At 44.4% G+C, this 26,348-nt stretch overlaps 1 protein-coding gene across 2 annotated transcripts in view; it reads left to right on the top strand.

Annotated features, from left to right (window-relative positions):
- Positions 1-19,072, top strand: part of CDKAL1 (CDK5 regulatory subunit associated protein 1 like 1) — a 628,557-nt gene extending 609,485 nt beyond the window's left edge. For both annotated transcript variants that reach the window (XM_046006189.1, XM_046006190.1), the window contains exon 16: positions 16,398-19,072. In XM_046006189.1, coding sequence (XP_045862145.1) covers positions 16,398-16,586 — 189 coding nt within the window. In that variant the 3' untranslated portion in view covers positions 16,587-19,072. The remainder of the gene's footprint in view (positions 1-16,397) is intronic.
- Positions 19,073-26,348: the final 7,276 nt, after the last annotated feature.

Genomic DNA, 26,348 nt, shown 5'->3' on the forward strand with positions numbered 1-26,348 from the left:
CACGTGGAGACCCAGTGGTGTGAAGAGGCTGTTGGAACAGTTTCCCCTGCAGGGGTTGTCATGGATGTTCTGGGCTTAGAACTGGACTTGGAGGGTGGAAAAGCCCGAGGCAGGTAAGTGAAGAAGGAGATTTTTCTCAGTGTTAAAGGAACACAAGTCAAGGGACAGAAAGCACAGGAACGCAGCTGACCTTATGTGGGCATCCGTACACAGATGCGGGCAGGTGGGAGGTGTGGGAAATGATGTCTGCTGGGAAGGGGGACACCTCTGGGTTTTGAAGACAAATAGCACAAGACAGAAGTTGGGCTTTGCTACAGTAACACATGAACTCTGAAACCTCGGGCTTCATCCTGCACACACTGCCACACATCGAGAACCTTGTGGGGGGCCGTTGGGAATCAGGGACAGTCCGTTCCACGCAGTCCTTCAGGGACCCAGGCTGATGGCAAGCGGAGGTTTGCTGGAGAACCAGGCTCTTCCATCCCTCAGCACCGGAGTGGCAAATGACATTTCTGTTCACGACAGTTGATCAGAATATTCACGTGGCACCACCTACTTCCAGGGTGTGGGAAATACATACTTATGAATAAGTAGGGAGAAGATACAGGCAAATGCTGGAAGCGCCTGCCATGGCCGGTTGAAAAGTCTTTGAGCACCAGCAGAACTGTGAAAATCATCTGTGGGAAGAAAAACTGAGGAGCACTGGGTCACCTTGCTTACCACCAACCCCCAGGCCCAGCACAGCGGCCGGCTCGTAGCTGGCACTCCACACATGTTGTTGAATGAACTTGGCTCTCGGTGACATGCAAGATGGAATGGAGAGTTTCTCCACCACAGGCAGGGAAGTTGAGAATAAATCTATGACTTCAACTTGGGGTATTAGTATATTCTTCAAGGATTAAAAAAGAAAAATTATAGTCAAGCTACAGAACCTGTTCTTGGAAGTCATTTGACGTTTTGATAAGCACATTGCAAAAGCCCCCTTTAAAAAAAAAAGATTTTATTTATTTATTTGACAGAGAGACAACAACTAGACAGAGAGGCAGGCAGAGAGAGAGGGAGAAGCAGTCTCCCTGCTGAGCAGAGAGCCCAGTGCCCTGAGATCATGACCTGAGCTGAAGGCAGAGGCTTAATCCACGGAGCCACCCAGGCGCCCCGCAAAAGCCCCTTTTTAAGTTGATAATAATCTTGCAAATTTAAGTTCTTTTCATGGAAACTGTAAGGATGAGTACTTTAGAGCTGGGATGCTTCTAACCATAAATTTGCGTTTTCTTCCTTTTTCCTTTCTAAAGATGAATCTGACAGCCTGTTTCTCCTGTCATGCTCAGAGTACTAACTTTGAGATGTGCCTCAAATAATAGAAATATGGATATTTCTGTTTTCTAACATAGTTTACAGTGTTTTAAATGTAAAGGGTCTTGGAGAAATAAATTTTCTGCTGCTCCTCTGTCTCCCCAGTGCAATTCTATAAAATTATTGAGAAACATAAATATCCAAGCCATATGTCAAGTCAGCAGGTATCTGGTAGGATGTCCACCTATAAAAACGGGATGCAGTTCCCTCCAGATTTGCCCCTGCTTGAGACAGGACCACAAAAGCAAAGAACCACGGCAGACATACTTTATCAGGGTTAGCATTTTCCTTCCAGAAGCTCCTGGCTCCCAAGGCTTCTCTCTTGCAGACATCCGTTCTGAAAGATGGAGTATGTCTTAAGCACATGAGCTATGGAGTCGTTCTTTGTGGGTTCGGACTTCTGGCTCTGTTCCTTATTAACTGTGTGGTCTTCGGCTGATCACTTACCCTCTCTGGTGTGTTTCCTCTTGCATAAATTGGGGGTAATAGAATCTATCTGACAGGGTAGTTTTGATGGATGAGATGATGCGTGGGAAGCACTCAGAGCATTACTTGACACATAGGAACAGATCAATGGTGTGAAGTTGGAGCTGTGGTGATAGCAAAGATTTCTCTGGGCCCAAATAATCAGGGTGCGAATGGTATTGTGTCCGTGGGCATGGGTTATGTTTTGCCCGAATCACTACATACCATGAGAAGAGGACTTAGTCATTGTTTTTTTCAGGTACATGGATCACCAGCAAGAGCATTTGTAAAGTCCAGATGCCTAAAATAATCATGATCATGATTTAAGTTCCCCCTTTTCACTGACTTTGAGTAGCTGCTCCTTTTCTCCGATCCCTCCAGATGAGGTCCGTTCTTCTGAACAATCACAGGACTTCGATGGTACAAGATAGTGTTATTTGCTACAGATCTGTTTCTTGTAGATATTCTTGTAGGAGGTAATTTCCTCTTCTGTGTTGTACTGTATTATCTGAAAATAAACACAATCTGCCTAATTGGTCTCCCTGTTTCTACCCTCTATATAAATCAGATCGTGTCTCCCTTATGTTTAAAACCATCAAGGATTCCATATGACCCAGCATATGTACCCAGAACGGAAAGCAGGCACTTGAGCCAATCGTGGTACACCATATTCGTCGCAGCGTTATTCACAATAATCAAAAAGGGGAAAGAACCCAAGTGTCAATCAGCAAATGAATGGATACACAAAATGTGATACATACCTACAATGGAATTGGACTCATTCATAAGAAGAAATGAATTTTTGACATGTACTGCCATGTGAACCTTGAAAACATTATGCTAAGTGAAATAAGCCAGGCACAAAAGGAGAACTATCATATGCTTCCACTTACATGAAAGATCTAGAATGGGCAAACTCTACAGAAGCAGAAAGTAGATGAGAGATGATCCGGGGCTAGAGGTAGAGATGGGGAGCTATTTCTTATTGGTTACCGAGTCTCTGGGATGATGAAAAAGTTTTAGGAATAGTGGTGATGGTTGTACAATGTGGCAAGTATAATCAATGCCACTGAATCGTGCACTTAAGAATGATTAAAATAGTGAATTTTATGTTATATATATCTTACCATAATAAATTTTATTTTCATGTTGAGTTTCCTCATGCTCTCAGTGGAAACAAAAGTCCCAGCCTGTAAGGCCTAGTGTGTTGGCCCCGCCATTGCTCCTCTGACATCATCACGGACCTTTCTAGCCCTTGAGTGTGCTGGACCAGCCACACTGGTCTCTGTGCTGCTCCTTGAATGTGAACACACCGGCGTCACTCCCTCAGGAGGGCCCTTCCATCCTCCAGTCCCTCTGCTTGGAAGCTGCCTCTCTTAGATGCCCGTGTGACACATCCGTCATCTCCTTCATTCATCTGCTGAAGTTCCGCCTTCGCAGCGAGTCCTTCCTGACTAGGTCTCTATAAAACAGCCACCCCTAGCACAACCTAGAAGCCCTCCCCCATCCTTACTCCCATTTTTCTCCGTGGAAAATCTCCCTGTCAGACACAACACATACTTCCGTGTTTCTTTGCCTCCAGTGACTAAAATGGAAATTCCATCCATAAGTGCGGGGCTATTTTGCTTCATTCCTTTCTTTGTCTTTAATGTCTAGTGCCTGGCATAGCAGAGCAAATCCTTAGGAAATGTCTGCTGAGTGAATAAATGAGTGTATTTGTGTTGGAGATGGAGAGAGAGAGAGAGAGAGAAGGATGGATGGATGGATGGATGGATGGATGGATGGATGGATGCATAGCTGTCCCTTACCAGAAAGGATTGCAGGACCAAATATCTGGCCTTCTTACATATCAGTTAACTATCATCACCCTAAGTGCCTCATGACGCAACCACAAAGCTTAGAGCAGGCCAGCTAATCTCAGCTGTCCGATGGCTTTGCCTTTGGACAGCCCAGCGTCTGTGAACTGGTGTCTCACTGTGTTTCTAACTTGGGTCTCTCTAATTACAAATGAGGTCGGCATATGCGTATACATTTGTTGGATTCCTTTGAGATATTTATTTAGATCTCCTCTCTGCTAAAGAGTCTGTGTAAGTCTGTTGCCCATTTTCTTCTGTTGAGTTGATACCTTTTTGATTTTTAGGATTTCTTCACACTATAACAATCTACAGTCACCTGTATGTGAAGCACGTGTCTTCTCTCCGTTCGTGGCTTGTCTTTTACCCTCTCATTGGTGCCTTAGAACTTCATGTATTTTTGTGATTTTAGAATGGTTTCCCTGCCTTGTGGGTTAGAAAGGTTTTTCTGCCCATATTACCTAAAATTTTTCCAGTTCTGCCTTTCCCGGGTAAATAATCAATGTACCTAGAATTAATATTTAAGGATGGTGGGTAAGGATCAAATTTCATTGTTTTATGTGTGTATAATGAATTGTTCCAGAAAATTTTATTGAAAGGCCCTCTTTCCTAGTGGCCCGAAATGCCTCTGTTATAAAAATCACACCTCAACATATATATGAATCGGTTTCCAGCCCTCTACCTGCCATCTTTTTATATTAGCTGTCCATGGCTGTGTAACAAAGCTATGTAACCAATTAGCTCAAAATTTAGCAGCCTGAAACAAAAAACATTCATTATCTCAAAGCGTCTGTGGGTCAGAACTCTGGGCACAGCGTAGCTGGGGTGCCTCTGGCCCGGTGCCTGTCAGGAGGCTGCAGTCGGGATGTTGACTGGGAGTGTCATCTTACCTGAAAGGTCTCTGAGTTTACTTGTTCGGGGATGGTGGGATTCTGCTTCCCACGGGGTGTGAGATTGAGATCTTGGCCCTTCGTGGCCATTGGTCAGAGGCTTCCTTCAGTCCCTTCTCCTGTGGGCTTTGGCGTGGGATACCTCACCATGTGGCAGCTGACTTTCCTCAGAGCAAGCAACCAGAGAGAGTTAGAAACAGGGAAGCCATATTTTTTTGGTGACCGAATTTCAGAAGTGGCATCCCATCATTTATGGTGAGTGTTATTAATTAGAAGCCAAGCCGATCAGCTCATAGTCAGGAAGAGAGGGAAGCTGTCACACCAGGATGTGAATACCGGAAGGCGGAGGTCACTGGAAGCCATCTTGGAGGTTGCCCACCACACTTCTACAGTGATACAAACAACTAAATCTCCTTGTATTAATCTCTGCTATTTTCAGTGACATGTGGTAGGTCGTTTATTTTTTACTTTTTGAAACCTATCCATATTCCAAATAGAAAACATCTTACATGTTAGCTCATCATTTATGAGATTCTTTGGACAGAGGAAAGCACCTGCCATCTCCTTTATTCCTTGTATGCAGTTCATGGAGCTCAGTGATGCTAGAACCATATTCCCAGTGTCACTGAAATTGATGCTCAGAGCAGAATGGGAGGGTTGCAGGGTAATAGCGGTTACCATCATACAGGGCTTCTTTTTCAGTTAAAGCACAAACATCTGCCAGTACACTCTCATGGTCACCTAGTGGGAAGAAATCCTTGGGAGTAATTATTTTGAGTTGAATTGCTTGCTTAAAGATTAACTTTCATACACCTGCTTGTTCCATTTGTCGACATCCTAGTTCACAGCTTTCTGTATACACTTCATGGGATGAGGGTGGTTTCAGTTGGAGCTTAAGAGATTATCAAAAAGACTTCATCATCAGGAAAGCATCTGGACCCAATTCACCTTTCCTTTCTTCAGCTTTGTCCTCGCCTGTGGGACCACATTAGCATGTACAGATGCGGGCTTCCAGCCAGTGTTTCAAGGAGTTAGATTTCCGCCATCGTCATGAACATGGTGATGACCAACTTCTCCGTTCTCGGGGAGCCTTTTGGTCCCGTCTTTATGTCCAGTCCCTCGTGTGTGCATGCGCATGTGTGTACTTGTGTGTACCTCCGGGCTGATGTTGAGTTAATGAGAGAGAGACCCACATATACATTCTACAGTAATTTCCATATTTTTTAAAAGATTTATTTATTTATTTGACAGTAGGCAAATAAATAGGCAGAGAGGCAGTCAGAAGAGAGAAAGAGGGGGAAGCAGGCTCCCCGCTGAGCAGAGGGCTCAACGTGGGGCTTGATCGCAGGACCCTGGGATCACAACTCGAGCTGAAGGCAGAGGTTTGACCCACTGAGCCAGGCACCCCTAATTTCCATATTTTGATATAGTAAAGAAATAGCTTGGGTTTTAAGTGTGCCTATTAAGAAAGTCTTCTCTATGTGCCTTCTCTTGGAAGAAGAAAATTTAAATAACAGTGGATAAGAAGTAAAAATAAATGCATCTGCAGCTAAAATGCCAGACTTCTGATAACATACCCTTCAAGCAAAGCTTGCAACCCCTTGGTTTTTGTAGAACTAAGGAGGTTACATATAGACAAATGACAACATCCCACTATGGGCAAAGATTTTATGCTATGTTATTAATTCTAGATACCCTTCTTCTACCCTGCACCCCACACATTTAGTTGGTAAATGCAACAAGCCAGGAACTAGACCAGAGTCAGGCATGTGAATGGACAGAGGGTGTCAAGATGAAAAAAGATTAGGAACTTCAAAGAGGATGACAGAATTCAGGTGGAAGCCCACAACTGGAGAGTTGAGGAGGCCTTACGAAGGCTGGACCGCCACCGTTGTTCATTCCGGATTATTGGGGTCTGATGCAACGGTTTACATTAGGATACTTAAAGTGCTTCCTTAAGTATATATTTTGGAAATTAAAAGGTAATCACGATTGAGATAACTTTCAGATATGAAGATGGTTTTGTGTTTAAAGCAGACTCTACAGAGTCAGGAGGTTTTGAGGGTCTTTTCTGATAGCATACTGCACTGCAGGATGTATATTTCAACATATTTCCGTACATTGATCACATATTTGGTGTTGATAGCTTTTCTGCATAGGCCATATATGCAGGCTCAGTTGGAAAAAAAGGGAAAAAAACAAGAAGGTGATGCTAAACTCTAATTTCTCTTGAGCTACAAGCTATCAGACAGCTTTGTCTTCATCCCCAGCAGCTTCCCCTTCCAGCCCTAATAATGCCTTTGAGCCATGAGAAAAATGTACACATAATATTTTGAACCCATTAAAAGACGATCAGAGCTTAAGAGTTGTCTTTGGATCTCTTGAGTCGGGCAAATTACGATCTCACAGAAAATAATCATTAGGTGATGCGTCGATGCTGAGCTTTGATTTTTGGTATGAGTATCTCTTTCTTCCACTGGGGCTCAGTTCAAGTCAGAGGGTTGGACGTCCTGAAAGAGAGGGGTCACCCAGACCAGGCAGACGCACATGTGAGCTCTTCCTTTGGTGAATGTGAAGGCAGAATTATTCAGAATATAATCTGAAATGCATTTGATCATATGGCAGATAGTTTAATAATTTATTTTTGGCCTTATTAGCAAAGCCTTGTATTTACGCTGCTGTCACCGAAACAAGACATAAAACACGATCATAGTGATTTTGTGTGTGCGGGTATGTTCTGATTTAAATTTTTTTTTCTTTGCGATGTTAATGACCTGATAGCAACTACAAGTTTGAGCTGAGAGGTTGTGGGGGAAATTACCTACAAATAATGTCGAATTTAGAATTGCCAGTGCCCAAAAGTGATACAGAAAGGCGGACAGGTCTGTGCTCTCAGCATGTAACTCTGTGGCAGATGTTTTATCCTGTAAATATTCTCCCCAAATAAATGAAAAGGTGTAACTGATTCCAGGTTTAATTTGTGGAGCTCGTTACATGCCAGTGTACGGACAAGGCTGATGGACGACTCATAGAACATTCTTCGCAGAGACTTCGAGAACTAGAAACTACTAAGATCTTGGGTTCAGAAATAATCGGGCGCTCCTAATTGTACGATATTAAGATGTTCCCAGCTTGAGGAATTGTCGGGAAAAGTAGTGAGAAGGGTATCTTGGCACCCTCACTCCCCTGTATGTCCTCGTAGCTGGTGAGGACCCGAAGCACAGGGACAAGGGTGTCTGTCAGTCCGTGGAAGGCAGCTGGCACGTGGACCTGGCAACACCTGCAGGTGTCGAGGACAGCAGAACTCATTTAGACGCTGCACAGCAAGATGGGAAGACAGGTGGCGACTCTCTTCCAGGGATATCTTTTGGTTGAGCAGAACCAGACCAACTGTTCCTCATTAAAACACATTTTGCAACATGTTCTAATGTGAGCAGACCAAGTGAGAGAGAGAGAGTGTGTGTGTGTGTGTGTGTGTGCGTGTGTGTGCATGTGTGTGTTCAGAGAAAATGCAACACTGTGCCATCTCCAGGTCCCACTTACAGACTGTCAGCATGGCTCACAACTGCAGGACAGGTGGGGTGCAGCGACCCTGCAGGGCGTGGGGCCTGACCCGGCTTTCCTAGAATGGCCTTCTGCAGAGAAACACAGAACAGCACCACTGAGTCCGTGAGATGCAGTGGCAGGTAAAGTGGGTAAAGTCGGCTTGGAAGGAATCTCGATCCCGATCGCTGTTTGGCGTGCCGTGCCCTGGGTTTTCTCATTTCTCTATATGGCATTAGGAATGTACCTCTGATGTGTTATCACCAAGGCTGAACTTAGCAGGACGGAAGCCAAGCCTGTCATGGGCTTCGCTGCACGTAGCCGCTCCCCGTCAGTTGGGCAGGTTGGGATTAGGTCATGTTAACAGCCTCCGTGGGGATTTGGAGGGAATGAATTTGCACATTTGAGCACTTAGAACTGTGTCGGGTGCGTGGTGACCAGCACCTGAAGGCTTCTCGTCTCCGTAGCGTTTTTATACAGAGGCTGTGGTCCACCTGTCCTCCTGGATCGTTAGGGTTCTGGTGCTGTGGCCCTATCACATATTGCAAGTTTTAAATATTCTTGAGGGGGGAACTGCAGGAGAGACCTCTGAACGCCATGACTTCCCTTGGAAGGCCAAGCCCGGCCAGCTCTCGAGAAAAGGGCAGGATGTTTGCACCTGTACAAAAATGTAAATATAGAATGGAAAGGAACACGCAGAAGAACAAATACCCCTCAGAGAACACTCATTGACAACCTCCTTCAGGTCCTTGTCTCTTTTGGCTGAAAAAGCCATGAGCAGGACAAACACGGTGGCTTAGCAGGTCTGCGTGAGCAGAGGCTGAGCCTGGAGGCCCCGTCTTCCTCCACGAGGAGCATTCGTGGCCGGCCAGCGGCACATCCCCCCGGAGCTGCCCGGCGCCCCTTTTCCCTGTAACACGGAGAACACCGGGTCTGTTGGAGCACGTTCTCTCCTGCAGCTGCTTTAGCTCTGCCGGAACTGAGCACACCTTCCGGTGGGACAGTGAGAACATGGGGAGGTCACGTATGCCAGGAGCGGCAAGCACTGTAACGTGCTCACACACACACACACACAAGCACGTGTGCACACGCGCGCACACACAAGTACACGCACACGCACACAAGACAACCCACGTCCTGATCCCAGCACCCTGTGAATGTGCTGCCTCGCATGGCGAAAGGGAGCTTCAGGTATGTGATTCAATCAAAGGCCGAGACGGAGAAATTATCCTGGGTTATCCCCACGGGCCCAGTGTGAATCACAAGGATCCTCACTGAAAAGCCTGTACTACTGGCTTTGAAACGAGAGAAAAGGCCCCAAGCCAACAGATACAGGAAGCCTCTAGAAGCTAGATAAAGAGCAAGGAGACCAGTTCTCCCCTAGAACTGCCAGAGACAATGCCGCTCTGCCAACACCTTGAGTTTTTGAATTTCCGACCTCCAGAATTGCAGGCTAATGGATTTGTATTAAAACCTGAGGTTTTAATTTACTGAAGTAGCAATAGAAAACCAGTGTACCATACTACTTCTCTGCTGGCAAGTTTTTCCCTGTTAGTGCTATTTTATTGTTACACAATGTGGTATGGATGATGCTGACCCTCTGTTCCATCTGCCCCACAGTCCAATAAGAAATCCTAGGGTAGGTAAATGGCAGTTGATACCCCTGTATAAAATGTGCATCTGTAGTACTAAGGAGCAGGTAGAAAGGCAGATATCCTTTCAGCCAGCACTGCCCACCCCCAAGGTGCGGGGCCCGGGACACGTGCTGGTGAGGCTCCTCTCGAGCACGCATGGGATCACGCGGGAGCAGACGGGACATTTACTACCGCTGACAAGGGCCATGACGCGGGCCGGCCAGCAGGATGCCCAGCCCCACGGAGGGGAAGCACGTCACTCACGGGGGCTGGGTGCTGGTTGGGAGAGTTTTTCCTACAGGAGGTCCCATCTGACTGAGCCCTGACTGAGCCCTGGGAAAACAAGCACAGGAGGAAGCAAGGGGCAGACACAGGGCGGAGGGAAACTGGCTGGTTCAGGCAGGACACAGAACGTAGAACCTTTGTGGGATCGAAAGGGACCCCTTTCGTTTTTAGTTTCCTTGGGGAAAAAAAAAGTTATAATAAAACTAAATATGAAAGGAAAAAGCAGATATAAAAATGAGCCCCTGGAACACGAGACCGGTGAACCCCTCTTCGTAAATTGTGGAGTTCAAGTTTCCCTTCACATATCAGATGATTGTAGTTAAGAGCCGGTCCAGAGGGCTCACTCCAAGGAAGGAGGCATAGCTTCTCCGTCGTGGGTTAGCACACGAGGGAAGACATCTTCGTCTCAGTGCTGGTGACAGGTGCTATGGGGAACTCTGGCCGTCCCCATGTTCCAGGGTCGCGCTCCTGGGATTTAATAGCCCTTTGTGTGGACTTTCTGCACCCGAGCTGGGCACTGGGCAGGTTACTTCGAACCCTCTCGACATCCTCTTATGGTAGATATTGATATCTCTGCTTCGTAGAAGGGGTAACTAGCCTTCGGGGCTTTAAACCACTTGCCCAAGGTCACACAGCCGCCACATGTCTGACCCCGGGATTCAGTCTCTGCCCTGCCAGAATTGGGAACCTGTGCCCATTCATCATATACCGTGTGTCCCCTGATGATGGGGAAGGAATAGCCTAGATCAATTAACCATATTTGAGAAGCAAATAAAATAGTGATTCGAATTTCACAAAAAGACTATCTGAGACAGTTTGCCCATTCCATTAGGACCACAGAACAGCACGGAATGCGTTAACCTTGAGTTTCACGTGCTCAAAACACTTAACATGCCTGGCTCACTTGATCCTCCTAACACCCTGTGATGTGAGAATACTAACAGTAGCTCCATTTCTTAGGCGATTTTATGTGGAAACAGAGAGGCTAAGTCATTTGCCCCCAACTCCTAAGATGAAGGTGGGATTGGAGCCCCGAACCCGGGTGCTCCCAGCCCCAGCGTGGGTCCCACTTGGCCTCAGTGCACCGCCTGTGCTCGGGGGTCGTAGCGTTCCCTTGCCTCGTCCCAGCCGTGCACGGGTAGCTGCTCAAGGAGCGGAACTCAGGATGGACTGTCATTACCATCTAGCCGGACCGAGTTCTCTTTTCTGAAGTCTTCACGTATCCACCTGGTTGAAGTCTGATCCGTAGACTTCCTGAACATCACAGTGGTTTCTGTTTGGTTTTGTTTTCAGTGTAGCTATGTGGTTCTGCTTTAACAGATTTATTACTTCAGGAGGATTTGATAAGCTGTACTTTTGAAAATTAGTGGGATGCTTTAAGAATTAGCAAGAATGTTTAGAGATGAATCAAGGAAACAGTGAGATTTACAGAGTGGGAGCAGTAGCCGGTGTTGATCAAAGTGAACACTTTCTCAGTGTTGTCCTTAGTTTGCTATGACTGGATACACGCCGGGATCTTTTCGATCGAACAAAGGTCCTATCCTGCCTCGTTTCAAATTTCTGTTTTGAAAAAGGCATTTCTAAGTGGAGTTCGATTTCTTAAAATGTGTAAGTTTGAGCATTGGTGTTTCCTTAGTTTTAGCAAGCAATAACATTTCCCATAGTGGGCGTGTCACAGTGTGAGAGAGGGAAGTGCAGCTTGAATTTCAAGAATTAATAACCTTTGGTAATAATGTTTAAGAAGTTTAGGGAAGGTTTGAGCCTTTTGTTTACCTTCCGGAAGTATTGGCTGCACTAAGTTTTTCTCTAAATCAGTGTATCTGTGTGCGTATATACACTTTTCCGTTAGCTTTGGTTACTCATCATCACCTCACCTAAGAGCACTTTTTGTGTAAATTGCATCAGAGAAATGCTACATTGTTTCCTATTCATGAATGTTGTTTCTGACTATATAGAGGTCTGCCATAGTTGTATGTTGAAATGTTGGAGTATCTTGGACTTCAGGAGACAGTCCTTCTGTTTCCCATTTTTTTTTTAAAGATTTTATTATTTATTTGTCAGAGAGAGAGAGAGAGAGAGTACAAGCAGGGGGAGTAGCAGGCAGGGAGTCCAATGCCGGGCTCGATCCCAGGACCCTGGGATCATGACCTGAGCCAAAGGCAGACGCTTAACCCACTGAGCCACCCAGGCGCCCCTCCTAAATTTTTAAGTTACTTTTCCTTCAGTATCACAGTGCTGGTGACAATTGAAATGTACAAAGCTAGCTCCCTGCTGACCACTGCCAGCTGAGAAGTCTTTTTCTCAATCTTATATTTGAAAATGTATCATCAAAGCATTTTAATCCAGATCTCGGATCGGTCAAAGGTGAAGTTGTAAAAGAAGCGCAGTGTGGTAGAGACAGGCCATATTGTCCCTCTCCTGCCGTGTTGTTTGTCAGGTGCCCACTGTGATATTCGGGAGAGGAGCAGGGCAGGTGGGCTGCTGTCTGTGAGAGTCTGTGCTGCAGGCCGGGCCCCTGGGGATGGGAGTTTGCTTGGAATGGGCCGTGGGCGGGGTATGGAAGGGGATAAGGAAATACCCAAGGAAGAACACATCTGTAGGTCATCTACTCTGGTAATTCACTAGGTAACTTTCATATTTGGAGAAAATTTTATGGCAAATGAGTTAGAAAAAGGAGCAGAAATTTTGTGGAACAGTCATCGAAAGTCAAGGTGGAGAGCACAAACACATTAGCTACAAGGCAGCTTTGGGAAGCAGAAGGTACTGTAAACACAGATGCTCAGTGCTTTAAGACGTGGCCTCCTCCTGCCCAGGGCAGCCTGACCCCTGGCTAAGTGCCAGTGATCCCCAAGGGACAGTTTGGAATGGCGGGTGTAGAACCAGGGTCCAGCATGCAGACGGACGGGCGGAACAGAGGAGGATTCTTCCAGAAGCCAGGAGAGACTGCATTTCAGGGGCTCACTCTGGGAGGGGCCCCTTCCACACCCTATCCTTAATTTTGTATTCATACTTTTTCCTGAACAAAAAGCCTCAGTCCCCACGCTGTCTGGCTGGACCCCTAGCTGAGCTCTCTGAAGTCAGACCTAGAGGTGTGAGTGGGGCTGAGTACATATGGGCACAGGCACCCCCACATTTCTCGGGGTACAGTCTGTAGTCTTCACTGGCTTTTCAAAGCCAGGTGCATCTCAAAAATCTCAAACTTGGGCCAAGGAGACGTGAATTAGCCTCTCAAGGATGGTCTCGTAAATCCAAATTTAAGCAGCTTTAATTTCTAGCAGCAACACCTTAGGATTCCTATAGACTCGTTCCCTGCGCCCATCACAGGACACACAGGTCACAAGGGACATGGAGAGAGGCCCGTTTTTTCGATCATTCTTGTGTCCTCCGGAATGCGCACTCCCACTCACACACTCAGTCACTTCCTCTGTCCCATTTAAACACTTCCCAAGTCCCCGCTGTGTCCCCGCTCCATCCCCACAGCTGCAGGTCCAAGCCTGGGGGTGAAGTAGGCAGACAGCCTTGCTCCTGCCTTTGAAGAACTCCCATTCCTGATGTCATTGCCCCAAAGAACTACATTCTCTCCCCAGGCTGCCCGGTCCAGATGAGGGCTGTCCTTGAGATACTGGGACTACTTTTAGGCAAACTAAAAGTTTGTCAGCATATTCTTAGCTCCACAATATCACACAGAAAGCCAGATTCACGAGAGAACGGTCCCCGGAGGCGGGGGCAGCTTTGGGTGGACCTCTGAGCTCTGGTCCCCACCCCCCCCCGCCCCAGCTGCAGAGAAAAAAGCTCATCTGTTCTGCTGCGTGCCTCCTTCTTGAGGGATGGGCACGAGCAGGGGGTCGGCTCAGGTACCTGCGGAGCGCAGAAGTGAGCCCTAATTTGACTGGCATTGGATTGGCAGATTTATCCGGTGGTTAGCAGTTTGGTTTTTGGTTTTGACTTTGCAACGAGTCTCCTAGCGTCAAAGCAAGAATCCTTGCACGTCTCTCACACGGAAGCATTAGCCGGTGGAAACTGGGTTCCGAAAGTTATTTTCATTTCCCGCTTCGTATTCTCTATACCTCCCGTTACTCACTCATCTGAACTCAGGTCCTGTGGGTTCTCCGCCAAAGGCCGTGGTCCCTCCTTCTCCAGGAGGGACATCTGCCACCATCCTAACATAGATGCTCACCACCTCCCGCCTCCGCTCACCACTGGCCCTCTACTCCCGTTCTCTTCCCTCCCTTTGGTGCACCCTGTGTCTTCAGGCCACCGTTTCCTTCTGGAAGGTTCGATTTCCTTGCATCCACTGTGCGCAGTGAGCTGCAACTCCCACTCCCCACCCAGAGGATGCAGGTGTCAAAAGAGGGTCTTAGGGAGCTTGGAAGAGAAAAATAAGCAAAATAAAATGGTTACTGAACCATGTTTTGTGCTGCTGTGGGTTTCTTGTTCTTCCACAGAAGTGCCTTACGCTGCCCTGCCTCTGGGTTGCCCCGTCATCCCCCCACACCGTTCCTCGCGTCCACACCCTCCTGCCCCCCTCCATATCCATCTCTCAGAGTGGAGTTTCAGGTCTCAGCAGGGGAGGCAGCGATTCTAATGCTTGTAGATAGACGGAGATCTTATATAATAGAATTAAAGTTATGCTTTGAAAAGCTAGAACCATCTTGAGAGCAGCCAGGTGCCCCCTCCCCACTCCTCTGCACACGCCCCCCCCCCCCCCCCAGTAAAAAGCATCAGGGAACAGAGACCACCAGAAAATTAGTGCAGTGAGCCTGTCCCTCTGGCCACCCAGACCCTTTAGCTCCCTCTTTATGTCTGGGGCATCTTGGGACTCTCCACCCGGAGGGATATGTTTGCAGAATAAAACAGCTTCCATAGTTTTCCTCTGTCATTCTCTTTTTTTTGCTGAGTAGATATGGTTCCATCTCCCAAAGGTACATTTTTTATGTGATTCCACTCTACGTAAATGTTATGCTTCTCCTTAAACTAACTCTTTCTCTCTTCCTCTCATATATATTTTATGTGTTATCTGGAAAATCATGAACTTGGCCTGATACTTCAAGGCAAAGAAATGTGATTTATTCATACCTAACTTGGGGCTACCTGGCCCACAGTGGGTGTTTGAATGTGTCTGTATTGGAGAAGTTACTAAGCAATCGCTTCTTCTTACATCAGGCTAAAAAGCTTCTACACAGCAAAGAAAACCATCAACAAAACAGGCAGACTACCTGAATGGAGAAACTATTTACAAATCATATATCTGATACCTGATAATATCCAAAATATATAGAGAACTCCTATAACTCACTAGTGAAAAAACAATCTGATAAAAAAAATGGGCAGAGGATGTGAGTAGATACTTCTCCAAAGAAGACATCGGTTGGCCAACAGGTACACGGAACATGCTAAACGTCCCTCATCATCAGGGAAACACAAATCACAACCACCGTGAGCTTTCACCTCCCACCTGTCAGAATGGCTCTTATCAAAAAGACAAAAATAACAAGTGCTGGCAAAGATGTGGAGAAAAGGGCAGTGTTGCGTGAGAATGTATATTGGTGCAGCCGCTATGGAAAACAGTATGGCGGCCCCTCAGAAAACTAAAAACAGAAATACCACATGATCCAGCAGTTCCTCTTCTGTATACTTATCTGAAGAAAGGGAAAACACTCACCCCTGCGTTCACTGTAGCACGATTTACGGTAACCAAAATACAGAAACAGCCTAAATGTCCAGTCTCTTTATCCAAAGAAGATGTGGGATATATACCCTGTGTATGTGTGTGCATGTGTCTATATATGTGAGTCTTACTCAACCATAAAAAAGAGAGACATCTTAACCATTTGCAACAGCGTGGATGGACCTTTAGGGAATTAGCCTAAGTGAATTAAGTCCGAGAAGGACAAATGCCACATGGGCTCAATTATATGTGCAATCCAAAAAAAGAAAAAAAAATGGAGCTCATAGATCTAGAGAAGAGGTTGGGGGTGTGGAGGGGGTGGGCGAGGTTGGTGAAGAGGGTCAAAAGGTGGAAGCGTCTAGTTACAGCCCTGAGTAAGCCCTGGGGGTATCAAGCACAGGGCGGTGACTATAGTTACTATGTTGCATATTTGAAAGTTGCCAAGAGAGGAGATCCTAAACGTTCTCACCACAAGAAAAAAAATTGTGACTATGCGTGGCCCTGGACGTTATAAGCAGACTGTGGGTCGTTTTGGAGTCCATAAAACACGGAATCTTTCTACTGCCCCCCACCACGAACTATGTCAATTACATCTCAGTAGAGACAAAAAAGCTTCCTCCAGAGACTCATGCTTGACTGATAGTCACAGTAGGCCTGTTCTGTATCTTAAAATCACGTTTTCCCCTCTATGTTTCCATCTTCATAGGACTTCAGAAAAAGGCTTGGGACTCACCTGAGCTCGGTGCCCCACACTTCCACGGTTCGGCGGGACCCCGCGAGTTCCAGAATGGCGCTGTGCTTGCAGAAGCTCCGTGGAGACTGTGCGCTGGGGGTGTCTGTAGGCCTGGCTCTGTTTGCCCTCCTTCTGGCTCTTTTGGTCAAAGTCTATAATTAAAGCACAAGTAAGGACCCATTTGTGAGGAAGACTACATTTCTAATTAAAATCTGTACCGAGCAGAAAAGCAACCACATCAGTCCTCCAGGAGCCGGAATTTACACTGGTGTCTGCCCCCGAGTCAGCCATACTTTTTATGAGGCTTACCCTGTCTCCCGTCACGTTGGGCCATCCGTTATTTGACATGACACCTACTAACTGTTGCCGTGGCATATCTTTCACATTAAGCTCCTTTCAGTTTATCTGCAGCAGGAAATGCAAGTGGTTGCATTTTCTTCAAGCCTCCAGTCTTCAAGTCAGAGCTTAATTGGACAGTGGATCCGGTCATCTTTTCCTGATGTGGGAAGAATTTTGAGTCTTCAATAAACATTTAAAAATGTATCTTTCTCTGGATGTTTTGTGTGGAGTCCCGAGGCTACAAACAGCTTATTTTTCACAGTAGATGTGGTCCTGGAAAGTTTATAGGGAAACCTGTGTTTGGAACAAGACTTCTCTCGGAATGCACAGGGAGAATCACCAAGTAAAGGACTCTCGGTGACATTTTGAGAAGTGTGGGGAATCGCCCACTTCTCTGGCAGCCACGAACTTCCAAAAACTGGATTTGTCTCAAACCTGCTGTGTCCCTTCTCTGATGGTTCTGATCGATGACATCAAATGATTCTCTCTACCTAACATCACTGGCCTTTACTAAATACAATGATTTATTTCACAATAAAAGGATTCGATGTACTAAGCGATCCTATGAACACCAGAATTTAAATGTTATCTGGATCATTTCGGCCCAGGGGAATCAGGTGCCTTCTGGTTACTGCAGAACATTTCATCTTTAAACCCACACCCCTGTTCAGCTCCTCCTTTTCGGTGTCTTTTAAGGAATCCAAATTATAATTTATGTCATCAGTTGGTGAGCTAACAAAACAAACAAGCAAAACAAAGCTAGTGTTAGTACATGTGTGCTTCTAAGAGGAACTCACATTTCCAATGCAGAGGACCTACCCGGGCCCCTCCCAGAGCCCCCCAGGGGAATATGCATTTGGGATGCTTATGAGTCACACTGTGCGTTGTGCCCCTAACTGACCAGAGATGAAAAGGGTGTTCGTCCTCTCCATCTCACCCTTTCCTTACTCTCCCTCTTACCTCTCCCCTGTTTCATCCCCTCCTGCCCTTAAAGTTGTTCTTGCCTCCACTCTGCTCCCCTGAACTGTCCATCCTGTGAACGAAGGGCACACCCAGCCATCCAGCAGCCCCACTGCCCGTCCCCCACTGTGATGGGGGGTCTCAAGGATTCTTTCAGCCATACGGGGTCACCCCCTGCCACCTTTCCTGTTTCTGACCCTAAGTTGGGCTGCAGCTTCATTTCACTCGAGGTTCAGAAAATACAAAAGTCCCACAACAGGGACCAGGACATGTACGACATTTGCCATCCTGGTGAGAGTTGGCTAGATGGGGTCTAGGGTCTATACATCCAGCTTGCCTTTTCCCGTGACCTCCTGCAGGAGGGAGAGAAGGGGGAAGGGTGTGTTTGTTGCTGACGGTGCAGTTCTCTCGTGGACAGGATGAGCCTGGGAGCCCTCCAAGCAAGTGTGGTCATCAGGAAGGCCGTCCCCTTTCTACCTCCTCTCCTTCCTGCCCACGGTGCTCCCGCATGTCTCCCACCCCCTTGGAGTTGGGCCTGGCCTCGTGACCTGTGTCGGCCAATGCAAGGGGAGTGGAAGGGTCAGATCTTCAAGGCAGATGTTGTCAGAGCCGGGGTAGAGTCGCCATATGCTCTTCCCGCCACGTCAGGATGAAGCTGTCCTCGGCCTGAGTGCTCCAAGGGAGTGCGAGGAGCAGAGCCCCACACCAGCACGTGCTGGAAGTGGATAAAATAAGAAAGGAACTTCTTTTGTGAAAAGCTGCTGTTGGCCTAGAATGATGTAGACCATCCTGATTTGTACAGAGTCAGCCACGACAGGACGGTTGACTGGCCATTTGTGAACGCAACGCTGATGTGCCTCAGATTTTCCCTTAGTGCCCAAATCTTTTTTTTCCTTTTTGCTAAATAGTGACTCTTCCTGCTGAAGAGGAAGCTATGAAGAGACCTGTCTTGGTTCATTCCGGCTGCTATAATAACACCATCGACCAGGTGACTTATAACCCACAGAAATGTATTTCTCATAATTCTGGAGACTAGACAGGCCAAGGTCAAGGCATCGGCAGATTTAGTATCTTGTGAGGACTCCCCTCCTGTTCCACAGACGGCTGTCTGCTTATGCATCTCACGCGGCAGAAGGACGGTGTCCGCGTCTCCTGAGGGCACTGGTTGCATTGCTGAGGGCCACACCCTCATGACCTAGTCCCTTCTCAGAGGCCCCACCTCGTACATCACATTTTTAAATAAAGAAGATTTATTAATCCAGTTATTTTTTTCCTCTCTCTCCTTCCCTCCCTCTCCCTCTTTCGTTCTGTCTTCCCTGGTTCATCCAGTGGGAGATAGTCAGTTGGATAACGGAAAAAAATTCTTTGGTGAAAACTTTGCTTTGTTGCTGGAGAAATAAATGTATCTAAACATCAGATTTCCATATGTCTTTCAGTCAAAACATATGCTTTCCTGACTTCAGTCCAGGTTGAAGATTTCAGTCACGGGAAGAGAATTACAGTTACAAATGAACTCCCGTTTTATCATCATAACACAAACTTAGAGGAAAGTAAAGGAAGGGCAAGAGGGAGGGAAGGGAGGAAAAGAGAGAAAGAAAGAAGAGAAAAAAAGGGGGGGAAAGATATTCTTACGATTTGCGTGGGCGCTGAGGCACCCCAGGATATTTTAAACGTCTGAGGGAAACAGTGACATCTGTCAGATACTGTGCAAAGTAGTAGCTCAAAATGATTGGATTTCAACATTGGAATGCACACTTTTCCATGATGCTGTGTCTAAGACTGGATTTTAGGCAGTTGCTGTGACAAAAAAGCAAGTATCAAGTGAAAATGTGAAACAGGAACTGAAGACAAGATTATATCATGGTTTGAGAAGTTGTGCAGTGCCCAACAGATGCACATGTTCCATTAATACATAATGATGATAATTTTAGAATAAAACAAAAATATATTTATTTCAATTTAATCATATTACTTTTTTCACAAAAAATTTTTGTAAGGTATTTAAGACACAAGTATTTATTAAGTTGCTAGTGCCTCGCTACTTAGTAAACAGGATGGTTAGCTCTTTTGGTTGGCCTAGGTGTGACATGAATCAAGAAAGCTTGAGAACCTCAGTTCTGTGGTGTGACCTATTTAGAAGACCCATGCCAAATTTATATTTAAGCTGAGGTCCTAATTATTTCTCAAAATATTTTTCTTTAGTTTTAAAATTTATTAATAGCACATGTTTAATAAATCTGCACCTGCCTAACCACCGAGCTAGAATTTATGGTGTTGAAACTGTAAAATTTAGGGTGCCTGGGTAGCTCGGTCAGTTGAGCGTCCAGCTCTTGGTTTCAGCTCAGGTCATGATCTCGGGGTCCAGGGATCGAGCTCCATGTGGGGCTCCGTGCTTAATGGGGAGTCTGCTTGGGATTCTCTCTTTCCTTCTCTCTCTGCACCTTGGCCTTCCCACTTCTCATGAGCATGCATGCTCGCTCTCTCAAACAAATAAATCTTTAAAACAATTAAAGAAACTATAAAATTTGAGTTAAGGAACCATCAAGGAGTCAAGAATGTGAACCTACTGGATTTAGACCTCAGTAGTTTCCTCAGACCTCAGTACAGATTGGAGGCAGATTGTTTAGGGAAAGAGCATGAGGGTTTTGACATCAGCAAAAGTTTGGTTTAAGTTGCAGCCAGGCCACTTTCTGAACCTCATCTGTAAAATAGAGAGACAGTTCTACTGCAGGGTCACTGGAAGATGAAATGAGATCACGTATATTAAGTAGTGTGTCCTTGGCAACCGTAATTTTTTCCCCTTTCATGATGTACTTTAGCCATTTAAACATGAAAACCAATTTTATAAATAAGGTTAGGTGGTTTTAAATTCTGATATTAACACACGACCACCCAAAAGAATTATAGATGGGATAAAAAGAGTCCTGCCTCAAGGGACATAGAGTCTAATTCTAACAAATGCAGCAAAGGAAGAAAAATTCAAAGAAAATGGATTGCAGCTGTATTTGAAGAGATCAAATTAATGAATGGTGTGGGGCACAGATTTGGGTGGCCGGTCTAAGATCAAGAAGGAGATTTTCCATGGCCAAAGATGAAAAGAGCAAACATTAATGGGAGATCTAGCAGTCATGCCCTCCCCCACCCTACCTTGCGGGTAAAAGGAAATGCAGACACTATTATTTTTCATTAGTTTTCTGTCAATTATTTCCTACTAGTACTATTTCTTGGGGTTCTGTAGCCAAAATATCCCAACTGTGTAGAGGTTGAAGCAAAGTGTTTCATTCAGTCTCTTATGGTCTTCCTAGTTAATGGACATCTGAATACACTTATGGATACTGATGAGGCAAGTGCCCAGAAAAAAAAAATCTATTTATGTAAATATATATATTTATGTATTTCATATATAAATATATTTTTAAAACCCAACATGGATCAAATAAGAGAAAACTTGAAATTCAGAAAAGCCTAAAGAACTAGAAATTTTAACTCTTAGGTTTATCTAATCTGCTTTCAATATGCCTACTTAATCTAGTATCTACAGATGTTATTCCAGGTGGTCTGATTCCAAGTTCCAAACTTCTTTTTTTTTTTTAAGATTTTATTTATTTGATATAGAGAGAGAGATCACAAGTAGATAGAGAGGCAAGTAGAGAGAGAGGGGGAAGCAGGCTCCCTGCTGAGCACAGAGCCCAATGCGGGGCTTGATCCCAGGACCCTTAGACCATGACCTGAGCTGAAGGCAGAGGCTTAACCCACTGAGCCACCCAGGTGCCCCCCAAGTTCCAAACTTCTAACTTCTGTTTTTACCCACAGTTCACATAAAGAGTTACCCACATGTGGTTTTTAAAGAGACCTGGAGATTTGCAAATAGATATAAAGCATGTTGTTGACTTATTATACTTGGGTCCAACCTTTGTGAACTAAAGTATACCATCCACATACTATAGGCAAACGTAATGAGGCTAGTTACAAACTACAGCTTACTTTTAAATTGAGTATTATCTCCCTTGACGAGTCAGTTTGCAATGACTCTGATTATAGTCCTGAATGTAGCTCCTGGTGCTATCTTGTGAGTCTCTGCCCTTGCAGGAGGAATTTGTGTGATGCCTTTACTCTTACAGGTATGATCTGTTTTGAAATAGCTGGAAGTAATTTAAACATTTCTGGTAAGGAGTGCCTGGGTGGCTCAGTTGGTTAAGCATCTGCCTTCAGCTCAGGTCATGATCTCAGGGTCCTGGGATTGAGTTCCCAAGTCAGGTTCCCTGCTCAGCAGGGAGTCTGTTTCTCTCCCCCACCCCCGGCTTGTGCATGTTCTCTCTCTCAAATAAATAAATAAAATCTTAAAAAAAATCATATCTGGTGGGTGAAGGTTAGATTGAACTAGTTGTATTGGTGGTGATCCCTGGGAAAATTCTTTTGTGGATCTTGGCACTCTTAAGAAAATGCCTTGCAGTAAGACTTTCTTCCCTTAAGCCCTAGACTTTGCCCTGAAAAAGGCATGAACAAAGAAAAGTTCTGGAGCAAGTGGCTTCACAAACATATAAAGAATAATTAATACCAGTCCTTTTCATACACTTTCAAAAAATGAAAAAGGACAGAACACTTTCTAACTCATTCTAGGAGGCCAGCATTACCTTGACATTAGAGCCAAATAAAGATACCACAAGAAAAGAAAATGGAAAACCATGTCCCTTATGAATATGAATGCAGAAATACTTACCAAAGTATTAGCAAGTTGATTTCAACAGCATATTAAAAGGATTATTTACCATGATCTAGTGGAATTTATCCCAGGAATGCAAGGATGGTTCAACATAAAATCAATCAACATTATATATTACAGTTATAAATTAGAGGGGAAATAAAAGACATTTGATCGTCTCAACTGACGCAGCAAAAGCATTTGACAAAATCCAACACCCTTTCATGACAAAAACTTCTTAGACAACTAGGAATGGAAGGGAAATTCCTCAATGTGATTAGCGGTATTTATGAAAACCCACAACTCACACCATACGCAGTGGTAAAAAAACTTTACCCCTAAGATCAGGAAAAGACAAGGATGCCTGCTTTCACTGGCTTCTGTGAAATATTGTACTGGAGGTTCAGTGAAAGCTATTTGCCAAGAAAAATAAATAAAAGGCACCCAAATAGGAAAGGAAGAGGTAAAACTACATTTGTAGATGACATGGTTCTATGTATAGAAAATCCAAAAGAATTCACAGAAACCTGTTAGACTAATAAATTTGGCATAGCTGTAGATTATAAGATCAACACACACAAATGAGTTGTGTTTCTATAAACTGACAATGAACTGTTAAAAAAAAAAAAGGCAATTCCATTTACAATAGCATCTAGAGATTTAAATACTGAAAAATTAATTTAACCGGGACAGAAAAGACTTGTATGCTGAAAACTGTAAACCATTGTGAAAGAAATTTTTAAATATATAAATAAATGTAAAGATATATCCCATGTTCACTGAAAAGAACACTTAACATTGTTAAAACACTACCTAATGCAAGCTACAGATTCAAAGCAATACCTATCAAAACAGCCTTTTTTTTTTTTTCATAAATGGAAAAACCAACCCTCAAATTCATATGGAATTGCAAGTGGCCCCTAATTGCCAAAACAGTCTTGAAAGAGATTAACAAAGTTTGGACCGCCTGCGTCACTCAGTAGGTTGTGTAACCGATTCTTGATTTCAGCTCAGGTCATGATCTCAGGGTCACGAGATCAAGCTCCACATCAGGCTCTGTGCTCAGCATGGAGTCTGCTTGGAATTGTCTCTCTCCCTCTGCCCCTCCCCTGACTTGCACACACACACTGTCTCTCTGAATAAATAAAATCTTTAAAAAATAATAATAATAAAGTTCAAAGACTGGCACATCCTTCTCAACTTCACAACTGACAACATGGCTGCAGTAATAAAAGCAGTATGGTACTGGGATAAGAACAGACACACAGGGGCACCTGGGTGGCTCAGTGGGTTAAAGCCTCTTCCTTCAGCTCAGGTCATAATCCCAGGGTCCTGGGATCGAGCCCCGCGTCGGGCTCTCTGCTCAGCAGGGAGTCTGTTTCCCTTCCTCTCTCTGCCTGCCTCTCTGCCTACTTATGATCTCTCTCTCTCTTTGTGTGTCAAGTAAATAAATTAAATCTTAAAAAAAAAAAAAGAACAGACATATAGATCAATAGAACAGAGTAGAAAAAACCCCAGGAAAAAAAATTTCACGTATATGGTCAGTTAATTTTTGAAAAGAGAGCCAAAAACCGTTCAGTAAAAAAGATCATACTTTTCAACAAATGGTATTGGAAAACTGGGTATCTACTACAAAAGAATAAAGTTGAGCTTTTACCCTGCTCCATATGTGAAAATGAACTCAGAATGGGTAAAAGACCAAAATAAATTTAAAAGCTAAATTTATAGAACTTCTAGAAGAAAACAAAACATTGGGGAAAGTCTTCTTGACTTTAGATTTGGTAATGATTTCATAGATGTGATACTAAAATATAGGAAACAAAAGAAAAAATTTGGACTTCAAATAAAAAATTAAAATAAAATAAATAAAATAAAAAATTTGTACATCAAAGGACACTATCAAGAAAGCAAAAAGACAACCTACAGAATGGTAGAAAATATTTGCAAATCCTGTCTCTGGCAAGAGATTAATATTCCGAATATATAGAGAAGTCCTACTCAGAAGGGGAGTAGAGGGAACATTCTTCCTCCCCTACACCTCAGCGAGGAATCTGCTTGAAGATTACTCCTCCCACTTACCACAGGTGCTATAAGCTTAAAAAAACTGTGTAAGGGACTTAAGTAGACATTTCTCCAATAAGCACATGAAAAGATGCTCACTATCATTAGTCGTTAGGACAATGCAAATTGGGACGCCCGGGTGGCTCAGTTGGTTAAGCAGCTGACTCTTGATTTCAGCCTGGGTCATGATTTCAGGGTCCTGGGATCGAGTCCTGAGTCAGGCTCCCTGCTCAGTGAGGAGTCTGCTTGAGACTCTCCGTCCCTCCCTCTCCTTCTGCCCCCCTCCCAAATAAATAAATAATGTTTTTAAAAAGGAAAATACAAATCAAAATCACAGTGAGTTATTACTTCACACTCATTAAAATGGCTGTCATTGATAGAAAAAATGATGTTGACAGTATAGAGACATTGGAACCTTCCTATATTACTGGTGAAAATGTAAAATGGGTCAGCCCTGGTGGGAAATAGCTTGGCAGTTCTTCAGAATTTAAACCTAGGATTACCAATGACCCAGCAATTCTATTCTAGTTATATATGTATGTATGTATCTATGTATATGTATATCCAAAGAATTTTACATAGGGACTCTAACAGATACCTGTATACCTGTACGTTCATGGCAACATTATTCCCAATAGGCAAAAGGTGCAAGCAACCTAAAAGTCCACTGCGGATGAATGTATAAAAATATGTAGTACCCAGCGTAGTTAACAATGGAATATTAGCCTTAAAAAGAAGTGAAATTCTGACAGCATTCTACAACATGGATGAACCTTGAGGACATGATGCTTCATGACATAAGCCAGACACAGAAGGACAGTATAGTATGACACCACTTATAGGGGGTACCTAAACGAGACAAATACATAGATACAGAAAGTCGGATGCAAAGTACCAGGAGCTGAGGGGAGGAGGAAAGATGGATTTATTGTTTAATGGGTACAGAGTTTATGTTGGGTGTGATGAAACGGTTTTATAAATCATGTTGTTGGTTATACATACAACGCTAGATTTATTTAATGCCACTGAATTACACACTTAACAATGATAACTGTTCTGGTATCCATATTTCGCCAAAACTAGAAAGCACTGAAGTATGAAAATGCATGGTAAGTTTGAGACAGAATGTAGCTAGAGCGAAAGGATATGCAAGGGAAGTGACTGGAAATTAAGAAATAAGCTGAGGTCACATTTGTGAAGCGTTTTGACGCCACTTTTGATAGAATCTAGACTTCATCTGGTAGTCGGGGAAGATCCACTCCAGGCTTCTCAACAATCTTCTAAACATTGTAAGGCTTCAAAGAGATTTCTGTTTGGGAACGTAAGCATTGACAATGCAGAGGATGGCTGGTTCTCCTGTTGATGCTCCAAGCCAATGGGTTCCTCTTAACCTGAACCTAGATGATACTTTTGGAAAGATACAATGTAATAACCACTTGTTCAAGACCACGAAGCCAGGCTTAGGTACAATTAAATCCCTGTACTTCATCATGAGTTTTTCACCTGCTGCTAAGCTTCTGAATTTGTCCATTTCCAGGAGAACTGTGAGCAGACCTCGGCTTAGCCAGCTGGTTGGCGATGGTTCTTGTCATTGCTGTTATCGACCCTGGTGTTGCTGATTCGGGGGTGGCTTTGTCCTATGACTGTTGCTATAACACCCAACACATAACCCGGTGTGTGGACCTCCCCCATCATTATTTTAATTAAGAAAATGCCTCACTCTCTGGTCAGCAGGGAGCCTGCTTCCCTCTCTCTCTCTCTGCCTGCCTCTCTATCTACTTGTGATCTCTCTCTGTCAAATAAATAAATAAAATCTTAAAAAAAAAAAAAAGAAAAAGAAAATGCCTCACTAAGAGTCAAGC

Source organism: Meles meles, chromosome 5 (assembly GCF_922984935.1).
Source record: "Meles meles chromosome 5, mMelMel3.1 paternal haplotype, whole genome shotgun sequence".
NCBI lineage: Eukaryota > Metazoa > Chordata > Mammalia > Carnivora > Mustelidae > Meles > Meles meles.